At 47.2% G+C, this 26,041-nt stretch overlaps 1 protein-coding gene across 6 annotated transcripts in view; it reads right to left on the bottom strand.

Annotated features, from left to right (window-relative positions):
- Window positions 1-721: 721 nt before the first annotated feature.
- Window positions 722-26,041, bottom strand: part of TSC2 (TSC complex subunit 2) — a 90,296-nt gene continuing 64,976 nt past the window's right edge. For 2 of the 6 annotated variants that reach the window (XM_088464763.1, XM_088464768.1), the window contains exons 31-42: window positions 19,538-19,753; window positions 18,870-18,938; window positions 17,612-17,760; window positions 16,996-17,492; window positions 16,633-16,711; window positions 16,049-16,135; window positions 14,800-14,986; window positions 14,419-14,558; window positions 14,259-14,337; window positions 13,931-14,022; window positions 4,318-4,416; window positions 722-1,892 (exon numbers count right to left, since the gene is read on the bottom strand). In XM_088464763.1, the coding sequence (XP_088320889.1) occupies window positions 1,728-1,892; window positions 4,318-4,416; window positions 13,931-14,022; window positions 14,259-14,337; window positions 14,419-14,558; window positions 14,800-14,986; window positions 16,049-16,135; window positions 16,633-16,711; window positions 16,996-17,492; window positions 17,612-17,760; window positions 18,870-18,938; window positions 19,538-19,753 (1,859 nt within the window). In that variant the 3' untranslated portion in view covers window positions 722-1,727. The remainder of the gene's footprint in view (window positions 1,893-4,317; window positions 4,417-13,930; window positions 14,023-14,258; window positions 14,338-14,418; window positions 14,559-14,799; window positions 14,987-16,048; window positions 16,136-16,632; window positions 16,712-16,995; window positions 17,493-17,611; window positions 17,761-18,869; window positions 18,939-19,537; window positions 19,754-26,041) is intronic. The other 4 variants (XM_088464765.1, XM_088464766.1, XM_088464764.1 and 1 more) reach the window with 3 other exon arrangements.

Below are 26,041 nucleotides of genomic sequence, written 5' to 3'. Positions count from 1 at the left end.
AGAGCGGGGACCCGGACACAAGCCAGTGTTAGCTGTGGCGGGCCCCGCTGAGTCTGATGACTCCTTCACTGCCAAAAGGCAGCCTCCCCTCCATAGGGTGACCGGACACAGGCTGCAGTAGCCGTGTGGTCCCCTCTCTGGCGGCTCCCACGATGCAGGCGGACTGTCACAGCTAACAGTCTGCCTGTCCTCGTTTCTTCTTTATAAATTAATATATATATATACTTAAGGGCTGGAGACAGCCCCTGTGCACCGGCTCTACTCAGGCACATTCTAAAAACTGGGGCTGATGGGGCATAGAGGGGGAGGAGCCAGTCACACTTGTAGATTTTTAAAGTGCCAGGCTCAACTCAACTCACTGTCTATACCCCACTGTCATGAAGCTCCAGTGTCCCCTAGTGGATGAAGGAGAAATACATAATTTATTACTATTTGTGTAATTATTCTGTTTGGATTGGGGACTACCTTGCCTCTCTGGTGTGGTGTAGGGAATCCAGAATTGGTGAGGAATTTCCATGAAAAGGTTAGAAAGTACGCATAGCAACACCCACAAACTACAGAACCCTATACACAGCATAAGGGTGTTACACATTACTACCAACAAACTAGAAGCATAGTATAGAAAAGTTTAATCAAGAAAGAAAACTGGGAGTTTCCACATAATCCATTCCAATCAATGCAGACAACACTATCAGGTGATAGTAAACAAATCTCTATTAAATAAGAAATTCTATTGGAGATCAGGTTTCAGGAAGAGGCGAGCTGACTCTACCACTAGGGCAGGCTTTAAAACCGAGACATTAAGGGGACGTCTAGCCAATAAGAGGCAGACAGTGAAGCCGCTGCGTGGGACTCGCAATCAGGCCCTAATAATCCAGTTGCAGACAATTTCCATGGCCAGAAAGCAGGTGCAGCTTCTTCATTAGGAGCAAAGAGTCACATTTTAAGAATATAATATGAAAATGTCCAAATATCCAAGTCAATAGTTTTGGGAGTATGTGAAATGGAGAGAGAAGAATGGCATAACTATAAATCCTTCCTTGGGTTGACCGTGGAGGCATCCATCTTGTGAGCCCATCTGCTGCAGAGTTAGAGGATTCAGCCTATTAGTACATGCTCACAAAATGGCTTCCTCCACTGTGCATGGATGAGTCTACTGCCAAACTCCCGTATTAGGAGGCACTCCATGCTGAGGTAAAATCACGCCAGAAAAAGGTAAATAAATGTAAATATTTAAATTTGTTAGCAGCTGTAAAGACCAATATTAATAAAAGGTCATTTTAAGTGCGCACACTGCGAATAACGGTCAAAAAGCCGCTTTTTCCCCACTTAGCAGGTTTCAATATACAGAAAACTTTTTTTATTTTTTTATTTAAAGTTTAATTTGTAATTGTGCAGAAAACAATAATTCATAAAGCAACAATGGCACCATCCGGGTCAGCCGTAGATCACACAAGTGGATCTTTCAGTCTATGCACTGACTGTACCAATTACACATCACAGGTGAGAAGTATTCAATAAATTAGGATTTTATTCCAGTACTGAAAATAATTTAAATTTTGAGTCTCTTAAAAAGCTGCTACATCTGTCCCGACAGCAGAACGTTTTAGTGTTCATCATTTAGTAGTCTGTAGTTTTAGCAGACACGTTCCTGTGTCTCGGGGGGCCACATGGCGTACCTTTCCATCAGTCCAGCGTATCCCCAGCCGCTCTCCGTATTCTAAGATTCACGCAAATTCTGTGAAATCATCCACGGCCGATATGAGCCGCGTCCGCTGCCCGGTTTCAAAATTGCTGCCGGCTGATGGTGGGTTCTGTTGGGATGGTCTGTTTGAGAGATTATGCATGGGATAGGGCATGTTTGCGCTCATTTCCAAAAGCTCCTCGTGGATCTAAACGACAAGTGACAGTGAATAATTCATTACACAAAAGGCTTAGTTTAGAAAAAACATAAAAATAGCTGCCTGGTAGTTCATGCTGGACATTAAACTTCAATAGCTGGAGAGACACGATTGGTTGGTAAATTACAAAATCAGATGTAGGCCAATCACTACTTTGGGATAAAGGTGCATACACACAACGATTTTTTGAACAATTATCGATATCGTTTAAAAAATCGTTCACTTTCTGAGTTAAAACGATGAACGATTATAGTTCATGCGCGTTCACGTTTGTAGTTCAGTCAGACTGACCAACTGAACGATTTTCATTAAGGGAATATGCAAAAATCGTTTGTAGTTCAACAAAATCGTTCATTACACTTTAAAAAAAAAATCTGACAGAAAATCGTTGGTAACAAAATAGTGAGTGTATGCAGCTTAATTGCATAATGTATGTCCTGCAAATCTGCCAATCATCGGCAGATAGGGCCAATAATTGCATAGTATAGGGTGCACCGATCGGCGATGATCGGACAAAAACAATCCACTTCATAGGGGAGGAACGGGGTGATGACTCAGACATATTGTATAGCCACAATATCTGATGGTTCAGGCTGTCAGATAAAATGTCTGTCTGTCTGACAGCGTATGCCCAGCATAAGTATACGCTACAAGAGATTCGATACTTATCCCGTTTGCAACATTTTTGTAAAGGGTGTTATCTTTGCACTTGCCATTAATTCCTCTTCTCCTTGGCTGGAATAGATCACAGATTATAGTTTATGTCCTACCCCCAGGAGATGCCGCACAAACAAAACAAAAAATACACCCACCCTCCTTCCCTCCCTCTACTAGCACTTCGCTACAATTAGCTCAGCATGGAGACCGAACAAGAGGAAAAGTGGAGTAGACCAGACTAAGATCTCTTAGATGAGGCGTTCTGGGTTCCCCTACAACTTTGCCATAAATAAATAAGTGGAGGAACAGTGTTATAGGGGAGGAGGAGGACAATTCTAGGGTCTTGTCACCTAACAGTGGATATGAGCCACTGTCCATGTCCCACTGTATCAGTAGGCAGTTCTGAATAAATTACATTAGCAACCTAATGCTATGTACAGTATTAGCCCAACAATTAAGTCACTTCAGCCGGGTACAAGCGGAACGATGTGCTGCATCAACGATCTCGCTGAATGACTGTCCTGCACTACAAAAAGTTCAAGGGAAAACGATATTGGATATACACACTGATCGATATCTATGATCGAGATCTTTCAGTGAAGTCATCCTGCCACATCTCTGACCAGGCAATTCTTGAAGATATCGTCCAAATTGGCCTGCATGTACGGATGGCCAAAGATATCGTTATCGTCCAGTGGGAGCGCGCATCGTTGGTCGTTCATTGCATACACACCAAAGATATCGTCTCGTGTGTATGCCCCTTTACACTAAAGGCACTAACCTGCTTTTATTTGCTTAATTGAGCTTGGTATAAGTGAATAAATATTACAGGCCAGTGATACTCAACCTCAACCCACAATTACCAATAACAGGCCATGTTTTGAGGATTTCTGTCGGTGGAAGCAGGTGGGATAATTACTGACCCAGCAAGAAATCATGACCTGTTGGTGATACTTCAGGCCCCGTTCTAAACAATGTTTAGCTACCCCTTTGTGTAGAATATGAACCCACCATAGAGAGATGTGTTTGCCACCTCATTACCTGCGGTGTCATTATTGGACCCTCAGAGGAATCGGTATTATATGCCAGCTGCCGGGATGCCTCCTGTCAGAATACAGACAGCGGCATCCCGACAGAGGTTGGGTAAGTGTACTTACCCTCCCCCCACTAACCCTCCCTTCTGGTAGCCTAACCCTAAACCTCCCCACCTTCCACTCGAACCCTCCCCGTTAGTTCCTGAACCTGTCCCCCTCCTTCGTGCCTAAACCTAACCCTCCACCCTTAGTGCCTAAACCTAATTCACCCCCAGTCGTGCTAAACCCCCCCCCCAAAAAAATAAAATAAAATAAACCTAACACTAACTGCCCTAACCCTCCCCTCCCCCCCCCACGGCTAAGAGGATGGGTGCACAGGACTTACCTCATTCGGGTATCAGTCCGTCCGCTTTCCGGCATCGTGATTAAGATAGGCGCCGGCATTTCAACGCCTATCTTAACTCCCTTGTCGGGATATCGCGGCCGCCAGTCATCTGACTACATCCCCTCTGAGACCCGGGTACATCTGCAATGCCACCAGGCCCCCGATGAGGTCATACTGATGCCACGTTACTAGGCCAGTGTACTGAACCATCACCAAATTACCACAGATTGATAAGTGACAGGAGGTCTCTGGTAGGAGGTGAGGGGAACAAATATCTGGCTAGTGAAGGGGGAGCTGTACAAGCCGTATGAGTAACACATTAGAGCCACCTAGACTTTACCTTGGGTCTTATCTTCTTAATGTGCCGCAGCCTCGCAATCCACTTAGAAGGATAAATATCTGTGGGGTTTGATCTGCTGTGGTGGACTTGAGAGGCCATCTACACAACAGAAAGAGAACCAAACAGTTTAAAACAGTGAAAACCACCAATAAGTCAGGCGCTTGTAAATACAAAAATAAGTCCCAGCTGCCACTAAAAGTGGTTCTAGCTATAGTGTGTGTGAATAGTGTACATAGCGGAACCCCGAGCAATATTTGAATATTTATTCTCTGGTTTAGTCTTGGTGTTTAATAGCTAGAACCACTTTTTTTTAATCTTTTTATTTTAAATACACTACATAAAAACAATATAATTTTGTCCAAAAAAGATATCAGAATAATGGTATCAAAAATAGGGAATCTAGCACAACAGAAGAGTCACAATCAGTTTTTCCATATTACAAATAGTGTCATTTCATATTTTTTTAATAATCTTCAAAAACACACATACATACACTTTTTTTTGGCTACCCAATGTTATTAAAAGGCAGAAAGGAAGCAACACAGGCAATAATATATGTAAGCACGGAGTATGGGGGTCACTGCGCTCTGGTGGCCTCTTGCTTTAGCAGCCTGGAGGCCACAGTAGGGTCCGAGAAGAGAGGACTCCGTGCGTACCACGGCAATGTATTTGCTTTCAGGATAGAAAACCAAATCCATACTTAGTGACCCAGCTGCCACAGCGCAAAGATGCAATTAAATGACAAAAGAAAGGGCCTGGACCCTGCCTCCTAAATGATGTGGTCACTTATCCTTCAGCTGGAGTCACACTGACATCCCCTCTGAACTGTGCATATTTACTACCTCTAGAGGGCGCTCTATAGAGTCATCATGAACAAATGGCGTTAATAAAAAAAACGTGACCAAGGGGAAGATTACTGACCTGCATAGGAAACCATCAATAACAAAAACAGAAATCCATAAAATGTTTTGGGTGAAGTTTAACATGTGGACCCTATGGACTTCGTAGAAACAGAGATAACAAAGGTAAGTTCTTACCATATCTCTTGTTTTCTACTTCAGGGTCCATAGGGGGTCCACAGGGTTGACCTTGGGGATGTCCCAAAGCAGTTCAACTAAGGGCGCGAACGCTCCTGTGCTGGCAGGAGTACCTGGCGCCCGAAGGATGCATCCTGAGAGGCGAAGGTGTCAAACACATAGAACCTCAAAAACATCTGAATTGAAGACCAAGTGGCCGCCTTACACAGCTGAACAGCAGAGGCGCCGCGCCTAGCAGCACAAGAGGGACCCACAGAACGAGTGGAATGAGCCTTAACAGAGGCTGGCACAGGTAAACCCTCCTGTGCATAAGCCTCACAAATAACGGAACAAAGCCAATGGGCCAACGTCTGTTTGTTGGGAGGCCAACCCCTCTTGTGAAAACCAAAGAGGACAAACAATGGTTTAGACTTCCTAACTGAAGCAGTCCGGTCCACATAGATTCTAAGCGCCCGGGCTACATCCAAGGAAGCCTCACCAGCTGAAAGATCAGGTGAATGAAAAGCTGGCACAACAAGTTATGTGGAACTTTGAGACCACTTTGGGCAAAAACTCAGGACGAGTGCAGAGCACAGCTCTGTTCTGGTGAAAAATCAGAAAAAGGAGGGCGACAGGAAAGCACCCCCAATTCTGACACCCTCCTGGCAGAAGCAATTGCCAGGAGAAAAATGGTCTTAAACGTCAGCCACTTGAGTTCCACCGACTCAAGAGGCTCAAAAGGAGGACCCTGCAAGACCCGTAGCACCACCGCCAAGTCCCAAGGAGCCACAGGAGGCACGAAGGGAGGCTGGATCCTGAGAACACCTTGGAAAAAGGTGTGAACATCTGGCAGTGTAGCAAACAGTCGTTGAAACCACACTGACAAAGCAGACACATGAACCTTCAGAGAGGCAAGGCGTAAGCCGAGGTCCAAACCTGATTGAAGAAATTCCAAGATTCTGGAAACCCAGAACACCTTAGGATCATAGCTTCTGGACTCACACCACTGAAAGTAAGTGCGCCACACCCTGTGGTAAATCCGTGCGGAAGCAGGCTTGCGTGCCCTAAGCATGGTACCAATAACTGAACTGGAGAAACCCCGAGGCCTCAAGAGCCACGCCGTCAAAGACAGCCGACCCAGATCCGGGTAAAGGCAGGGCCCTTGAGACAACAGGTCCCGACGCTGAGGAAGAAGGTACGGAGCTTCGATGGAGAGGCTCCTCAGATCGGAGTACCAAGGATGTCTGGGCCACGCCGGAGCCACCAGCACGAGCGTGCCACCGTCCTGCTTGAATTTCTGCAGGACCCGAGGAAGTAGGGATATCGGAGGAAACAGATACGCCAGGTGAAATGGCCATTTCACCGACAGCGCGTCTACCAGACAGGCGCCTGCGTCTCTTGTCCTTGACCCGTAAAACGGGCAACTTGTGATTGTGACAGGAGGCCATCAAGTCCAGCTCCGGCAGCCCCCATCTGTCCACGAGTAGCTGAAAACACCTCTGGGTGAAGCGACCATCCCCCGGGATGCACGTCGTGACGGCTGAGGAAGTCCGCCTCCCAATTGAGGACTCCGGGAATGAAGACTGCCGAGATCGCTGGAATGTGACACTCCGCCCAAGCAAGAATGCGAGACACCTCCGACATCGCTGCCCGACTGCAAGTTCCTCCTTGGTGGTTGATATACGCCACCGTGGTGGCGTTGTCGGACTGCACCTGAACCGCCCTTCCGTGAAGAGCGGGGCTGGACGACTGCAGGGCCCTGTATACTGCCCGCAGTTCCAGGATGTTGATGGGGAGAAGTGCTTCTTCCGCAGACCAACGACCCTGAAGCGACAAGCCGTCACTGCCCCCAACCCCGGAGACTGGTATCCGTCGTGAGCAGGACCCAATCCGGGATCCAAAAGGGGCGCCCCTCGACCAGATGAGCTGTCTTAAGCCACCAAGCCAAAGACTACCGAACCTCCGGAGACAACACCAGCATCTGAGAGCGGATCCGGTGAGGTAACCCGTTCCATTCCGATAGAATCAGCCCCTGCAGGGGCCGGGAATGGAACTTGGCAAATTCCACCATGTCGAATGTCTACACCATGGACCCCAGAACTCTCATAGCCGAATGGACCGACAGGCGGCAACTGCTCAGGCAACTGTGTATCCGCAGCTGTAGGGAGGAGACCTTCTCCGGGGTCAGGAAGATCCTTTGCTGACGAGAATCCAGCAGGGCTCCCAAATGAACCATCCGCTGTGATGGAATCAGGGAGGACTTTTTCCAATTTATCAGCCACCCGTGCGCTTGCAGGCAAGCGATCGTCAGGTGGAAATGTTGAAGCAGTACCTCCGGGGAGCTCGCCAGCAACAGGAGGTCGTCCAGATACGGCAGCAGCCGTACATTCTGGTTCCAAAGATGTGCGGCCATGACCGCCATAATCTTTGTGAATACCCTTGGTGCCGTGGAGAGGCCAAAGGGTAGCGCCCGGAACTGATAATGATGTTGAAGGATAGCGAACCTCAGATACCGCCGGTGCAAAGGTGCTATCGGAACATAGAGGTAGGCGTACTGGATATCCAGGGACACCATGTTACATCGCCAGAATGATGGAACTTAACGTTTCCATCCTGAACTTGGGAACTCTGAGGAATTTGTTCAGTTGATGAGATAGGGCGATGAGAACCATTGGGTTTCTGCACCAGAAACAGAGAAGAATAGTACCCCGTCCCTCGTAATTGAGGAACGGGAACAATGACCCCTGCTTTCAGCAAGGACTCTATAGCTTCCTGAATCTGTAAAGTCTTGGTCTTGTCCTGAGAAGGACTCGTGCAGAAAAACTGGTGGGCCGGTCCGTGTCAAAAAGACAGGGCGTACCCCTGGGACACCACTTCTCGAACCCAGGCATCCGTAGTGGTATTGTGCCAGCACTGGGCAAATAGAAGTCGGCCTCCCACTCTGGGGTCCCCCAGATGGAGGCCCGTCCCATCAAGCAGAAGGTTTATCTTCCTGCTTGGAAGAAGGGCGCCTGGCACTCCAGGCCTGCTTCTTGGGTTTAGAAGCGGCCTTGGTCGTCGACTGCCTCGGGAAGGACTGACCTTTCGCCTTGCCCTGAACCCGAAAGGACCAAAAGGCAGAGCTCCGTACCTTGGTAGGTGCAGAAGCCGAAGGGAGGAAGGCTGATTTAGACTTGGACAAAATAGTGGATACTCTGGCTAAGTCTGGACCAAAAAGCAACTCTCCATTAAAAGGTAAGGCCTTGGAGTCTGCATCAGCTCTCCAAGACCTCAGCCACAAGGACCGACGCGCCGACACAACTGCAGCCGACACCCTAGAGGTCAGCAGGCTTGCATCCAACGATGCTTCCCCAATGTAGGAAGCCGCATCCCTCATTTGTCCTATCAACGCTCTCTGGATCTCCGGAGCATCATCCGGAAAGGTATCCTCCAAAGCATTGGCCCAGCTCTCGATGGTCTTAGCCACCCAAGAGATGGCCATGGACAGACGGGCCACCGCCCCCGAGAGAGAGTAGATAGACTTCAAACAAGTCTCCACCTTCCTGTCCGTGGGATCTTTCAGGGAGGAGATCGACGGCAAAGGCAGCGTAGCGCTTTTAATTAAGGGTGTGACATGGGAATCCACCGCAGGCGGAGTTTCCCATTTCCTGCAATGAGCCTCAGGAAAAGGATAGTTTGAAGCCAACCGTTTCTGCGGTTGGAATCTCTTGCTGGGCAACTGCCAGGCCCCCGCCATATGATCCGTCAACTGGTCAGACAGGGGAAAAACAGTCGAAGCTACTTTGGCCTTTTTAAAATTAGGGTACTTCGACCTGGGAGCCGGTGCATCCTCCTCTATATGAAGGATGGCCCGCACCGCCCTAACCAATGCTGGCACATTAATGGAGGACTCTGACTCAGATGCCGGGGCCCAGGAGGTGGAGGCTGAGTCTTCATGGATCTCCCAGTCATCCGAAGACACGTCCGTGTCCGTGAACTGCGCCGCCAGTGAAGCCGAAACGGGTCGCTTGGATGCCTTTGGGGGCAAATCACTGTGCAACATAGACTGAAAAGCCGATGACGAAGCCGCCAGGCTCTGAACAGAGCTGGAGAGAACATACACCCAGGGAGGGGGTACCGTTTGAGGATACCCCTGAAAGGGTACCATCGACTGCTGCGGCACCGTGGGAGATTGCAAGTATACAGGCAATCCCGCATAAGGACCCGCAGTCTGAGACCCGGGAGGAGACTGCACCAGACGCGTCACACCTGGGGAACGGGGGATGGTAGGCTGGGGCAACACCCTAGAAGGGACCGCAGTCAGGACCGCAAGCCGGTCCGCGATCGACGCCAGCACTTGCGTAAACATCGCCCAGGGAGGATCCTGCGCCACCGGGGGTTTAGAGGGACCAGGTACCAGCTGGCACTGCCCGCACAGACCGCCCTGAGACAAATCCGCCCCGTCAACCCCTGCCGAACAGCGTTGGCAGGAAAACAACACAGGAGCCTTGGAGCGCTCATTCTCCTCATCAGACATGACAAAAAACTTTTGCAAGAAAAAAGTATCACCAAACCAGGTAAGGCGTACAACACCTGCGCACTCCCAAGTATGCAACACAAACAGCCCACAAAATGGTACTGAGTAGCACACCTACGTATTTGTGAGGTCAGTCACATACAGCGATCTATAGAAGTGAGGTACACAGAAAGAACACCCCTCCCCCACGCACCTGCGGGCCGTAGGAGAAGGAAAGGGACAGGTATAAGCTGACAGTAAGTAGAAATAAGCACAGACAGCAGCACTAGCAATAGTCACATACCATGCAGGAAGTTATACTCACTGCACCTTCAGCTACAATCAACCTCCCAGATTCAGTGTCTGGGAGGGCTATAGCGCTGCGAACACTGTCCTGAACAGGGGAGAGGTACGCAGGGGGACTGGTCCACTGGAAGCCGCCTGGGAGCTCTGCGTTGCTGCCTGGGAAGATGGCCGCCGGAGAGCTGAGGAGGAGTGGCCGAGTGAGAACAGCCCAGCGACGCCAGCACGCATGAGAGAAGGCGCGCTGGGCTGAGGGGAGGAGCCGCTAAAGCAGGGAAGGCTGCCTCCCCTGCTAGTAATGAAACCCTAGGGACGCCGGTTCCCTGCCGTTCTTACACCCTGGTGGTCCAGCGGTCACGCGGGGTATGCCACAGAGGGGGGAGCCCGCCGCCGCTACTAGCGCCGCCGGTCTGTCCCCAGAGACCGGCGGCTGAAGACTGCTAACTACTTCCCCCGCGCGCAGCGCTGCACGCGGCTTACATGGCCCCGTGCGTCCGGCAGCAGTCTGTGGGAGGTCCCGGAGCCACGCTAGTACCGACTCCGGGGTCCCGCTGCGATCCCCAGATCAGTACTGGCGTCGCAGTGCCAGCGGGGCTGTTGGAGCGGCAGCGTGGACGTTCAGATGGACAGTCTGATGCTGCCGCTCTGAAGTAAAAATAAATAAAATCTTTTCTTAGAAAAAAATAAAAATAAAGCTTAGGGGCTGCTTATGCAGCCCCACTGCGCCAGGGTGACCAGACTCCGGCCGGTCACCAACTAAAACTGAGGTGCTGTGGCTCGGGGACGGTGTTTAAGAGGAGAACGGACCCAAGTGCATCCTGGGAGCAGCAAAGCTTTAACTGCGTGGTGCCCGTGGATCCAGATCCAGCTATACCCCAAGGTCAACCCTGTGGACCCTGAAGTAGAAATAGAGTTACATTGTTGTCTTCTACAGTCTGAAACAAGTGGGGGTATCATGGGGAAAGTGTCACAGACATTCCCTCTATACAGCACACACCATATCCTCCCATACGCTATCCTACCCAATTACATCTCCTCTATACAGCACACAAATATCCTCCATAAGCTATCCTACCCAATTACATCCCCTCTATAGAGTCCACACAACTTTACATATGTTCTTTCTTCACATCCCAACATTCCTGTGTGACTGGGTCATACAGCTCACAAAGGACCTCTGCAATCTGGCTGGACCAATACGTAATAGGTAGCACCTATCCTTGTGTATCAAGTTTCCATTTCCCTATAGACCAGTGGTTCCCAAACTCTGCCCTCAAGGCACACCACTACCACTATCCAAATATTCCAAAATAAAGAATATTTTTAGCATGACTGAGAAAGTGAAACCTTTGCTTTCTGATGGTTCAATGTACACAAACTTTGTTTAAAGCACACATTATTAAAAATATAGTATAAAATGACCTTCAGGCTATGTGTATAAGGTGTATATAAAACAAATGCATTATGTGTTTAGATTTGGGTCCCATTCCCAAGATATTTCATTATTTTATGCAAATATTACAAAATACAGAATATTCAGATATCCAAAATACCCCTGGTCCCAAGCATTTTGGATATGGGAGACTCAAACTGTACTACTAGTATGCCCGTGGCGAACATTTTGCCAATTTGATCTCAGAACTTACGCATGTAAGCAAATGCTTAGCTAGTTAATGGCTAGATCATATGTTAATACGATGGAATCGGGTAATAAAAGATGTGTGTGAAACATAACCGGCTAAGCCACGCCCTTTTATGGTGGTTTTTGGGGATTTTTTATTGTAACATTTTGCCAATTAGTAAGTGCGATGATATATTTGGCCTCTGAAGCAAAACGGACCGTTTCCAGGGGGTATTGCAAGTTGAGCCCCTATAGATGCAAACGGCAATGCACTGTTACTCACAGTCTCCCAGCCTCCAGCCAATCAGCGGCTGCTGGCAGCACTCGTGGAAAGCAGAGAAGAGAGGCGCTGCTTTCCGAGACGCAAAGTTACGAGCCTGGAATAGACGTGTTGGCGAAAGAAGGTGAGGCAAGAGCGCCCCCTTCGGCAGCGACCTTACGTGTTATGCCGTGCGCCCTCCCTCATCATGTAATAGCTACGTCACGCAGCCAGGTGGCCAATCAGGAACAGAACAGGGCAGAACGTAAACAGTGTCCGCACATGGCTAGGGCGCGGGTCCATGTGAGAGCACAGACCACCAGCAGTGCGTGAGAACAGCAGCCGGCGGTCACCCCTATCCCGCTTCCCCTGGGTCACTGTGTCGGCTCTGTGTTCTGGTAGTTTTCTTGACATTTTCAGGTTAGCTATAATAAAGCATTTATTACGTTTTTTGTCGTTTTTTTTTTTTCCCCATCAAATTTTATAGTTTTATCCAAATTCTGTAATTTATTGCCGATTAAAATCAGTCGCAAAAGTATCACATGAATATCTTAATCTTTGAGATATTCAAATTCAAAGAGTGTTCCGGCCAAAGGGACTAAGAAAATTATATATATAAGATTATTGTTATCTTCATCCTATTTATACAGTAGCAGAAGGGCTCCACAGTGCCTTACACAGCACATAAACAGAAACCGTATGTGCTCAAACAAGGATATCCTTAAAGCGTGGACTGTAAGGGTGCCTTGAGGACAGGTTGATTTGTCAAGCAGTGCAAAGATTGGAGAACTTGCCCTTAGCAAACAATCAGCTCTCAGGAATTTTTTATCAAGCACTGTACATACTATAACATGATAGGTGCAAAGCAGATTAGTTGCTATGGGCAACTTCTCCATTGCTTGATACATCAACCCAAGAGTTTGGTAACCATTGCTATAGACTGTGGGATTGTGAGCAGGACCCTCTTACATCTATGTCTGTGTGTTGATACCCAAGTCTCATTTTATTTCCATTTTGTTCTTAATTATAAAGTGTAAAGTAATAGGCTGGTACTATGCAAATATTGCTTAATAAATAGTTATATCTTTGGGTGGAGTTATCGGTCAATCAGTCTATGCAGACATTTTATGGCCTCACTTAGGACAACGCAGTACCCCATGCCTCAGAGGTTGCTACCTCCTAGGTGACTTGATGTACTGGAAATTGGGTTAAAACACAAATGGCCGCCTCTGCCGTGAGTAGGTTACAGGCAGTTGGGTACACAGGTGGCTGCCTCTGCCGTGAGAAGGTTACAGATGGCTGTCTCTGCCGTGAGTAGGTTACAGGCAGTGGGGTACACAGGTGGCTGCCTCTGCTGTGAGTAGGTTACAGGTGGCCGCCTCTGCCGTGAGTAGGTTACAGACAGTTTGGAACACAGGTGGCTGCCTCTGCCGTGAGTAGGTTACAGGCAGTGGGGTACACAGGTGGCTGCCTCTGCCGTGAGTAGGTTACAGGCAGTGGGGTACACAGGTGGCTGCCTCTGCCATGAGTAGGTTACAGGCAGTTGAGTACACAGGTGGCTGCCTCTGCCGTGAGTAGGTTACAGGCAGTGGGGTACACAGGTGGCTGCCTCTGCCGTGAGTAGGTTACAGGCAGTGTGGTACACAGGTGGCTGCCTCTGCTGTGAGTAGGTTACAGGTGGCTGTCTCTGCCGTGAGTAGGTTACAGGCAGTGGGGTACACAGGTGGCTGCCTCTGCTGTGAGTAGGTTACAGATGGCTGCCTCTGCCGTGAGTAGGTTACAGGCAGTGGGGTACACAGGTGGCTGCCTCTGCTGTGAATAGGTTACAGGTAGTTTGATAGTGATTTTTACAAGGCAGGATTGTTGAGGCATACTATAACAATTAATATGTACAACAGAAATATAAGAAACACCCTTACGTTGGAGTGTAGAGCCATCTGACGGGCCAGAAACGGCAGATTTTTATCGGACACTATTTTGGCCACGGAGATGTCAACAAGACCTTCCATATCTACAAGATAAACGGGACACATTAAACAGTTCTAGAAAGTGGCACAGGATTCATGGAGGTGGAGTATGGGAAGGACATCAGGGATTATAGACTGCATCCATCTACATTGGCGGGTGGTCTAGTAGTGACCCTGTTCCTGTATTACCCAGGCGATGAAGCCTGGAAGTGCATTGCATGGGATATTATGCCCTGACGCAGCTCTAGCATTATGACCCACGGTAAAAATATAATTGTACCTTTCCGACACTGCAGCGTCACCAAGTTGCTTTCACAGTCCAGGGGCTGAATGTTCACATCAACGAAGTTAAACTGGCCCTGGGGAAAAACAATCCGACATTACACAGTCTCCCCAGTGGCTTGGCGCAGGCAGAGTGTGAGTGCAGGTAAGGAACTGACCTTGAGGGTGCCCAGCTTATAGTGCTCACCCGAATCGTTATACACCATGTTCACAAAGTTATTGCCGACATGTCGCTTCTTGTTGCAGCGGTAAGGGTCGATCTCATTGTTCGGCATTAGGGTAGTGATCTGGAAGATGACTGTACAAGATACAGAAAGAGGAAGTCAGTAAGGTAGCCACTGGCATCACTGCGTCAGTGCCATGTATGGCTGGTATCTGCACCAACCAAAGTAGCAGAGGGCTTGCAGATCACAAGAGCAAACGGACGTCCTCCACTTGTGGAGGAACCTCCAATACAAGCATATGGATGCACTGTAAAAAGGGACCAGAGGTTCTGCCCCCCATAATAAAGCTACAAACAGCAATGTACCAATACGTACCTTGCATTATGTCATCGTGCCAGCAGTAGGTGAACTGGCCGTCATCTCCACAACCACCCAGACCTCCCAGAAAGATCTTGTCGGGCTGGGTGTCTTTCAACTCAATCAGTTTTCCCAAGCCAGTCAGGAACTGTGTGTATCTGTACGAACCATGTTCATTGGACAAGATCGCCCGTTCATCGCCAATCTATCAAAACACGGAAGATAATGTGATGAGAGAGGCCTCCGTACATGTCAGATGTACTAACAGGGCAGGCACTGTGTGCAGGGCAGGCAGAGCTGTAAGGAGACCAAGGCAAGAATGATGAACCGAGAAATATACGAAGGAGCTTTTATAAAGACGTGGAAAATACCAGACTGCTCTTCGTATCACTTAGAAATGGGCCATGCTGCTTCCTGTAGCCGGTGTTTGTAGCACAACCAAGATAAAAGGGAGCGGAGAGTCCATCTGGGTCCTCCATCTCTGTAGCAGCCGTGATTCAGATTATTCAATTACAATATGATTAGAAGGTGCTACTAATTTACCTCAAATCATTAGAACTCCCAATTCCCCTTGACATGTGCTTCTGCTCCCATAGGTCACTACTCTGTCAGAAATGACCACCTATAATGGTTTTACAAACGCAAAATGGACTCTGTATAGCTCCAAAACAGCTTTAGCGTAACTTGGCACCTAGACTCCCATCGTGGACCATGGTATTACCAGGCGAGTTTGCACAAGCGGAGGGGAGGAGTTGGTTGGAGGGAATGTGCTCCTATCACAGCACGGGTCTCATTTTATGGAGCAAGATCACCGAAATGCGTTATAAGGCAATTTTAGGGAAGTTCCTTGCCACGCGGAGGGGCGTAAGGCTATTTCCACTTTGCAACCACTCAGAAGTGGTCTCCAGTTTTCACCCAGGACTTACTGGGATCCAACACGCATATAGTTTCGTCCTGAGGTGTCGTTTACACTTTGATGTAGTGCACCTGGACACACCCAGATTCAAGTCTAGATTGCAGAAGCCCCTCAGAGAAAGAGCGCCTCCCTCTGGTGTACCAAGCATTCTGCCCCATCACATTTCAATTCCAGCAGTACAGCATTTCCAATGGTAAATGCAACTCAGCGAGGTCACTACAAGGCCGCGCAGCTAGACGGTGGTACACACAAATACAGTGACTACCCCCAGTCACTACCACAGCCACCTCACCCCAGTGCTTTGGCAACAGATACACTATAATGACCTTGGTGTAACGGATGGACACTTACCTGCCCTTCTCCTACATACAGAACTCCGATCTTGTGCGTGTCATAGGAAGGGATCTGATCCAACAGCTTCATTGTCCTTTCAAAGGTCTAAAAAATATAAACCCAGACACAGATAAGTGTCCCAGCACAGACAGCATGGAGGAAAGGACTTTGGGCCATATCCAATTAGCCCCGAACACTGTTCGGGCGCTAATTGATCCCCACGATCGGCGAAAAAAGGGTTTTCGCTTATAATCCGATTTTCTACGATATTTTTTTTCTCCCTATCCTATTAATTCGGGCGAATTAATAGGATAGTTCGTCCGGTAACACATAGGACCCGCGATAAGCTTGCGGTCCTATGTGTTCTCGCTTTTTTTGGGGCGAAAAAAATCGCCTATCGTGGATTTTTCGGGACACATCCGGTCCCGAAAAAGAACCCCTGATAAGTGCTGTTGTCAGGCCGACTTCGGGGCCAATTGGATAGCCCCGGGCGAGCCAATTAGCCTCGGTAATTTACCGCGGCTAATTGGATATGGCCCTTTGTGTTAATTAACATTTTACCATTCAAAAGGAAGAAAAAATAAATAAGCACCACCACTGACCTGAGTATTCGGGACCAGTATGGGCTTGTTAGACTCGTCCCCAAAGAACGGAGAGTGGTACAGCTGCAAGAACACAAAGCTGTAAGCAAAATAAAAAAGGAAAGAAATGTGATTCTTAAGCTGCCGTCATTGATACGTCCACAAACAATATTTAGTTACTCCAAAAGAGGGAAAAGAGAAATGAGCAAAAGTGTAAAACATGTGTGAACATTAAACAGGTAACTGCTACTAGGGTTCCATGTCCCTGCACTATTAGTACTGTACATCTCTCCATAAAGATAGTTGTTTTCTCCCATCAAAATCCGCAGTGGGAGGACTTACATGGTCTTTCTGCAGAGAGATTGAAGGAAACATGTATTGTACCTTGGGTCTATTCCTGGCACTTTATCAGCTTTCGTGGCCTTGGTGCTGTTCTTAAAAGCATCAACATTAATCCTTCTCCCCCTTCTGGAAGGTTCAGAATCAGAGATCGTGTGGCCCCTTGGCCGATGTCCACTAGGAGACTGGAGAGATTGTGGTGAAACACCTGGTTCCAGCCTGGAACCTACTTCTGGTTGAGGTGTGGCTGCAGCAGGGCAGCCATCTTCGGGTGTGCTGGTCTGGCTGGTAGCTGGTTCTACGCTGAGGTTCTGTGGTACAGGATCAGGTTCTAGAGGTAGAGCAGTGATGTTCTCTTTGGCGTCCGGTACTCTGGGGAGCTCCTGCAAGGTCTGAAGTTCAGGGGACGAACTGGACTTGCTAAGAGTCTGTGAGGGCTGAAAAGGAATTTCACGTGCAGGTCCTTCAATTGGAATCCCGCCGAGTTCCAGATCTTCTGAGTGACGGGCGGCGGACTCTTCTTGACTGGAGGTGGACGAAGACTTTAAAACAGGAGACAAATTAAAATCGGAGACCGTTTTAAAATCTAAGCAAACAAGGAGGTGTCATTTACAGTCTGGAACGAATTCCCAAACCATACTAATTCCCATGCCATACGCACCCTGCTGAGCCCATCAGTCTTCTTGTCTTCACTGGTGGGTTCACTGGGAACCACTGCTTCAAAATCATCCAATTCTTGAGATCCACTCGGAGAAGCGATTTCGGCTTCGCCATCTAGTTGGGCGCCCTCCTCTGGCACAACGGAGGATTCTGTAAGAGAGGAAGGTGGTGTTATGACACAGCAGGGTATTATAGTTGATTACTAGGGAGTATTGACAGAATATAGAATTATTATCCACTGGTTAATAGGGAAGTATCGCTATTTTTCAATCCATAGTTTTGTTCGATGCTCTGACTAGGTCTAAAAGAGCTTTAAATATGATACTGCCAAATTGCAAAAAAAAAAGAATAAAAATATAAAAACATTGTGAAAAGTTTTACAGAATCACATAACAAACAAGGGACCAAATATTTTAAAATTATGATGCTTCCACATTAAGCAATTTCTTACATATTGAATGGACTCACAAATGGGACAAGACCGTTTAAGATGAAAGCTGAAGCGAGCTCCCAAATACAAAAAGCTCATTACTAAAAGGAACACCGGATTGAATCTCATCTGTTTTTCAACATCGTTTATTAGTCTTAAGACACAATAGATTTTAAATAAGGATATTGGTACAATTGGTTTGTCTTTTGGGACAGCAGTAAATAGAAATGGAATCAACCAGCCTCAAACCATTAACAGCGGGCAAGACAGGCAGCTGAAATAGGAGTCTTTACATGACAGAGTAACACCAGGTTAGTGATAGCGCCGCACGAGAGTGGTGTAGTACCCTTATGCTCTGAGCAGAGACAAGTGTGGCTGTTAGACAAGACAACATGCAGCCTGAGTGGGGGATACACAGAGCATTTAGCGTTCCACTCTGCGGAGAGCTCAATAAGCTAGGACACACCAGCCAGTTATGTGCGGAACAAGTAGGTCATGCCAGAAACAGGTTTCCACGTTGGCTCTCTTATTAGTAAGAAAGTGCACAGAAAATAAAATGATCTGGGTAACACGACAAAAAGAAAATTATGGAGAAAAAATAAAAAAAATGTAAAAAAAAAAAAGACAGAAGAACAAACAAACAAAAAAAACAAAGACAATAAAAAAATAAATAAAAAATAAAAAAAAACTACATACAAAATGGGACTAACAAAAAAAAATAAATATAAAAAAAAATAAAAAATAATAAGATACTGCAGGCTAGTTAAGATACAGGCATATGCCAATATGTCAAACACGATTCTGCAGGGTCCTTTTGAGCTATATATACCTGCCCAGGAAATGCTCCTAAGCAGCTTCCCTTGACCACTGGACTGGGAGGCGGGAGAGATAGAAGCCACTGTAATGGGAGAGGAAGAGCAGATTGCAAGATGTTCCTGTGACTAAGTCATACTGTCGGTGCAGAGATTCATGACTCCAGCCACCAAAGCCACCCACAGAGTTACAACACCGACCCTCTCATTCTGTGACATTCGCCCATTGTCGGTAAATGAGATTTAGCCAGAGACTTTTAAAGGAGTACCAGTCCTAAAAGTGTCAAGGCAGCCATCTAGTGAGCTGAACCAACCATCCTGATAATGTAGCCTACACACTGTTAGCTGGTGACAGCACCTAGGGCGACTCATGACTTCTAGTCATTGCACATGAGCAATACTCATGAGGTTTTGATTCATAAGTCAACAGCTAGGCTGCATTGGTTTAGCCCTCAAATGGCTACTTTCAAGTGAGCAGGAGAAGAGACACCGCGTGAGCAATCAACACTGAATAGGAATCACTGGCAAGTTCTAGAACCAGAGGAGAGAAACAGGAGGCGTAGATCTGGAACATGCAGAGCAACAAAGACATTCAGAAAAGTCTAGTGTAGCCATAAGGTGGAGAACATTGTGAAAGCATAGGTTGTTTCTGAGCGATTAGGTGGAAGAGTCGTCTGTCACTTACCAGTGTTCGATCTCTGGAGAAGTGTAGGTTTACTTGCGGCAGAACTTAGCGTGGAGGAAGGCATGGAAAGGGATTTGTACAGAGCAGTTTCTCGATGCTCTTTAAACCTCTCTGCTGCCATCAGGGCATTAGATAGTTCTTGGAGGGGCATGTTGTTGATGTCTGAAGAAAAAGGGCTGAGTGGGTTCTCCAAGCTCATCAGCCAGCTGGTGTTACCTGAGAAGCAGAAGACGCAAGGGCAATATTGAAGACCAAGATGGAACTAGCCAATAGTCTTGTTCTAATTGTAAACGTTATTCGCTGTGAGACCTCAAACTATCCATGAAAGACAAAACAAAAAACCACCACACGTTACAAACCCATGGACTCTTCATTCTTTCAACAGTTATTTGGAGAATTGTATATTTGATAGACACTGCAGTGTAGCATAATAACAAAATACTCACCAATCCCTGAAATACTTAGTACATACAGAATAATCAGGACATGTGTCTCCCAAATCAGCTAAATGTGTTGTAGAAGGGCTTAAAAAGTGGTAAATATTGTTCAGGGGGTTGACCTTTAGGTTCTCGTGCATCCATAGGGGACATCCTGGAACCCTGGTGTATGGAGTGCAGGGGCAGGAGCTTGGCCACTTTCAGTTTACTTGCAAAAGTCATCTGAAGATTAAAGAACAGGGGATTCTGGACACATCACTAATTAAAAGTGAGGAGGAGAGAAAAAAAAAAAAAAAAAACTTTCTACACATCAGTAGTACCTTCGTAATGACGCGTGAACTAAGCATAATAGCTAGGGAGAGGATTGAGGGACTGAAATCTTCTAAGATACAACAAAATGGAAATCGCCACTTAAAGTTGATGCAACAGTAAGTCGCTTATCACCATTCCAGTTCCAGAACGGATCTTCCAGGATGGCATGAATTAGGTTCCCTTTGAAGTTTACAATGTGGCAGGAGCCTCGCTTAAACCAAGCATAGCTTTGTTATTCGTCAAGTAGTCGGAATAGATGGCAGGGGGTCCGAATAGATGGCAGGGGTTTTGGAAATTGACAAACTGAAATCCTATTTTCTAACACAGGAGCAGATTTGTCACATGCGTTTTCATTTTGGGGAAGTAGCCATTAATATAGGCCTCTTTGGGGTTAGAATTTCAACTTTGGTTTGCCCTCTGGTTTTGGGAGTCAGATGCAAAGTCCAAAGGAATGCTTGAGTTCATACTATTTATCTTCTCGCCTTCCTGTAGGGACAAACCTAGGGCCTTTAGACCACTAAAGCGTTTCTCTGACAAGCAATCAGCATGATGGGCATGTTGCCCACCCAGTAACTCATCTGACTGCAACCAGTTTTACTTCCGGGACCAGTGGATAGTTTACAGCACAGGCACCTCTGTTAGAGACCTCATACCTCCTGAAGTCCTCAAAAAGGCGCCTTTTTCTCCACCAGACTTCCAGGAGACAGAAAAAAATATTTACCTTAAGAGATGTTATTCAGTCCCTTGTTTTAAGCAAGATTAGTTACTAAAGTTCCAGAGCAGCGGAAAGGATTGGATTTGTGCTCAAACCTACTTCCTGGTGCAGGAACGAAACTATTTCATTCCTGAACCTGAAATCTCTAAAAGCAAGGTTGAGTGTAGACCGGTTCAAGATGGAGTCTTCGAGGTCAGTCATCAACAGCACGCACCACCATCAGCAGTACAGTTTTATGGTGTCTATTGACATCAAGGGTGTGCACTATTTTTTTAATATGGGAGGGAATTTTGAGACCTGGCCCTTGCCTTGGCCATAGTGCCAAGGGGTACACAAAGAACCTGGTAGCAATTGGAACCCTTATACATCCAGGAAAAAAAAAGGGTAGATGGAGGGGGGGGGGGGGGGGGGGGGGCGCGACAACTCATCCCTTACCTGGATCAAGACAAAATCCTTGGCCTTGCCGAGAGTCCTTTCAATTGGCAAAGACCTTAGAGCAGGGGTCTTCAACCTTTGGCCCTCCAGCTTCTGTGGAACTACACATCCCAGCATGCCCTGCCACTGTTTTGATATAACAGCATGCTAAAACTGTGGTAGGGCATCCTGGGATCTGTAGTTCCACCAAAGGTTGAAGACCTTAGAGCCTCAGAGGTGCTTTTATCCATTACAATAAATACAACTTGGACACCTTTCTAGCAGGGTGATCTTTTCCTTCGGCTTCTGTTCAACATTCGTCATCCATTGGTGGTCTTACCGGAGGACCAAATCCACTTTATACAAGCACTTGTGTCAATTCACCTTTAAAAAAGGCTCCTAGTCAGAGGTTCCCAAACCCCACAATTATAGTCCAGGTTTTAAGGATATCCATGCTGGAACACAGGTGACTTAATAAGTACCTCAGTTAATTTGATTTAATCTGGACTCAAGCATGGATAGCCTTAAAACCTGGACTGTGATGAGAGTTTGGGAAACTCTGCACAAGGTGGTTTTCATCTTAGATACAGTGAAATTTGCAGAGTTTAATTTGATGGGATTCAAAAGCAAACTAATTTAAAAGCGTAACAAATCTCACTATCAATTAACCAGCTAGACTTTTTTTGTATTCAAAGGGGAGACTAATGTTCCACTTGTGGTCCCCACAATGGGGATGACTGGTCATCCACCTGGAACTGGACAATGGTAACAAAATAATGCCATCTTATGAGGCTTGGAGGCCATCATGATTTAGTACCATTTATGGGTCTTTAGACCCCTGAAAACAGGATTTTGGTACTTACCGATAAATCCCTTTCTCCGATTCCACAGGGGACACTGGAGTTCAAGACAGTGGGGTATAGACGGTGGTAGAGTAGAGCCTGGCACCTTAAATAATTTAGAAGTGTGACTGGCTCCTCCCCCTCTATGCCCCATCAGCCCCAGTTTAAGAACTGAGCCCGAGAAGAGACGGAGGACAACAGGAAAACGAGGAGAAGGAGAAGACCACAGAACGGAACAAGACAGACTGAAGGAGAACAGAGGAAACCACTGCAGGGAATCATGCAGTCACACAACCATAGAAGGAACGAAACAACTGGCAGGTATGCAGCGCTGGGCGGGCGTCCAGTGTCCCCTGTGGAATCGGAGAAAGGGATTTATCGGTAAGTACCAAAATCCTGTTTTCTCCTTCATCCACTAGGGGACACTGGAGTTCAAGACAGTGGGGACGTCCCAAAACCAACCTCCTGGATGGGAAGCGCTGAGAACATGCCAACCCTTTGGCCAACCGAACAGGGACCGCCAAGAACCAGAGGTTCAACGGAAAGGCAAGAGCTGAGGATCAAATGTCGTGAGCCAGGAGACAATCAGAACTCCTTGTGGAACAGAAACAGAAATACCACAACTTACAGCGTAAATAGAATGGAATAAGCGGCTAGCGAGAAAACACCCTCAGGTGAGAAGCATCCTAACGCTGTAAGCTCAGCTGAAAACAGACCAAGCCGGACTGTTGGGAGCAGAGAACTCCAACCCGAATCCATATGAGAAGGGCAGTAACCCGAGAACAAAACTCGAGAAAACCGTACCAGATTCAGAAACAGAAAGCTGCAACAGTCGCAGATAGCAGAATACCAGCACTGTTGGACATAGTCATAAAGATACAAGTATAACGATACCAATCTACAGAAACAGAGCTGATCCTGTCCACAGACTCCTAACAGAGTATGCAGAGAGGTAAAAGTCAAGGCCGAACAGTCACCATGAACCATTCTGGAAGCCCAACTACTACAAAGTTGTAAACCAGCGGAAGGGAGAGACCATAGAAGTCTCCGAGTGGAGATCACACTGGGAATGAGGCCGAGGCAGCTTCGAGAGGATTGAGATTACAATACCTGTCAGAGGGTCAGACAGCAGAACAACCCATTCTGAAAACAGAGTAGAAAACAGCGACTGAACACCTGCAGTCGAAAAGCAAATCACAGCCACAAACTTCAAAACAACAGACAATTTCCAACATGATGGAAGTGCGTAGGCAGTACCAACCGCTGGCCTGAACATAGGGTGAACAACCAGGATACCCTAGTAGTTATAGAGCACGGATGCAACAGCCACGCAGGAAGCTACCAATATAGGGAAGCATTCCATACCACAAGGCTAGAGCACTAGGACAACCCTGAAGGTACCAGTCAGGTACCCGTCAATGTGATGAAAACATCCACAGAGACTGAACAGGAAATCCACCAGGCCCCCTGCGTAGGACATATTGACTGTCACACTTTAATGTAAAGATGTGCACTAGACCCTCAAAGCGCTTCAGTCCATAATCCCAACAGATCTAGTAGAAGAGTGTCACTAATCTCAATGTTGAAACTATGCACCAGGGAAGCTCTAAAGTGTAGAGCCAACTGATTAAAAAAGGGGGGGGGGGGCGCGACAACTCATCCCTTACCTGGATCAAGACAAAATCCTTGGCCTTGCCGAGAGTCCTTTCAATTGGCAAAGACCTTAGAGCAGGGGTCTTCAACCTTTGGCCCTCCAGCTTCTGTGGAACTACACATCCCAGCATGCCCTGCCACTGTTTTGATATAACAGCATGCTAAAACTGTGGTAGGGCATCCTGGGATCTGTAGTTCCACCAAAGGTTGAAGACCTTAGAGCCTCAGAGGTGCTTTTATCCATTACAATAAATACAACTTGGACACCTTTCTAGCAGGGTGATCTTTTCCTTCGGCTTCTGTTCAACATTCGTCATCCATTGGTGGTCTTACCGGAGGACCAAATCCACTTTATACAAGCACTTGTGTCAATTCACCTTTAAAAAAGGCTCCTAGTCAGAGGTTCCCAAACCCCACAATTATAGTCCAGGTTTTAAGGATATCCATGCTGGAACACAGGTGACTTAATAAGTACCTCAGTTAATTTGATTTAATCTGGACTCAAGCATGGATAGCCTTAAAACCTGGACTGTGATGAGAGTTTGGGAAACTCTGCACAAGGTGGTTTTCATCTTAGATACAGTGAAATTTGCAGAGTTTAATTTGATGGGATTCAAAAGCAAACTAATTTAAAAGCGTAACAAATCTCACTATCAATTAACCAGCTAGACTTTTTTTGTATTCAAAGGGGAGACTAATGTTCCACTTGTGGTCCCCACAATGGGGATGACTGGTCATCCACCTGGAACTGGACAATGGTAACAAAATAATGCCATCTTATGAGGCTTGGAGGCCATCATGATTTAGTACCATTTATGGGTCTTTAGACCCCTGAAAACAGGATTTTGGTACTTACCGATAAATCCCTTTCTCCGATTCCACAGGGGACACTGGAGTTCAAGACAGTGGGGTATAGACGGTGGTAGAGTAGAGCCTGGCACCTTAAATAATTTAGAAGTGTGACTGGCTCCTCCCCCTCTATGCCCCATCAGCCCCAGTTTAAGAACTGAGCCCGAGAAGAGACGGAGGACAACAGGAAAACGAGGAGAAGGAGAAGACCACAGAACGGAACAAGACAGACTGAAGGAGAACAGAGGAAACCACTGCAGGGAATCATGCAGTCACACAACCATAGAAGGAACGAAACAACTGGCAGGTATGCAGCGCTGGGCGGGCGTCCAGTGTCCCCTGTGGAATCGGAGAAAGGGATTTATCGGTAAGTACCAAAATCCTGTTTTCTCCTTCATCCACTAGGGGACACTGGAGTTCAAGACAGTGGGGACGTCCCAAAACCAACCTCCTGGATGGGAAGCGCTGAGAACATGCCAACCCTTTGGCCAACCGAACAGGGACCGCCAAGAACCAGAGGTTCAACGGAAAGGCAAGAGCTGAGGATCAAATGTCGTGAGCCAGGAGACAATCAGAACTCCTTGTGGAACAGAAACAGAAATACCACAACTTACAGCGTAAATAGAATGGAATAAGCGGCTAGCGAGAAAACACCCTCAGGTGAGAAGCATCCTAACGCTGTAAGCTCAGCTGAAAACAGACCAAGCCGGACTGTTGGGAGCAGAGAACTCCAACCCGAATCCATATGAGAAGGGCAGTAACCCGAGAACAAAACTCGAGAAAACCGTACCAGATTCAGAAACAGAAAGCTGCAACAGTCGCAGATAGCAGAATACCAGCACTGTTGGACATAGTCATAAAGATACAAGTATAACGATACCAATCTACAGAAACAGAGCTGATCCTGTCCACAGACTCCTAACAGAGTATGCAGAGAGGTAAAAGTCAAGGCCGAACAGTCACCATGAACCATTCTGGAAGCCCAACTACTACAAAGTTGTAAACCAGCGGAAGGGAGAGACCATAGAAGTCTCCGAGTGGAGATCACACTGGGAATGAGGCCGAGGCAGCTTCGAGAGGATTGAGATTACAATACCTGTCAGAGGGTCAGACAGCAGAACAACCCATTCTGAAAACAGAGTAGAAAACAGCGACTGAACACCTGCAGTCGAAAAGCAAATCACAGCCACAAACTTCAAAACAACAGACAATTTCCAACATGATGGAAGTGCGTAGGCAGTACCAACCGCTGGCCTGAACATAGGGTGAACAACCAGGATAC

This window comes from Taudactylus pleione, unplaced genomic scaffold (genome assembly GCF_031769625.1).
Source record: "Taudactylus pleione unplaced genomic scaffold, aTauple2 ptg000061l, whole genome shotgun sequence".
Classification (NCBI taxonomy): domain Eukaryota; kingdom Metazoa; phylum Chordata; class Amphibia; order Anura; family Myobatrachidae; genus Taudactylus; species Taudactylus pleione.
This window is presented reverse-complemented; position numbering and strand designations above follow the sequence as displayed.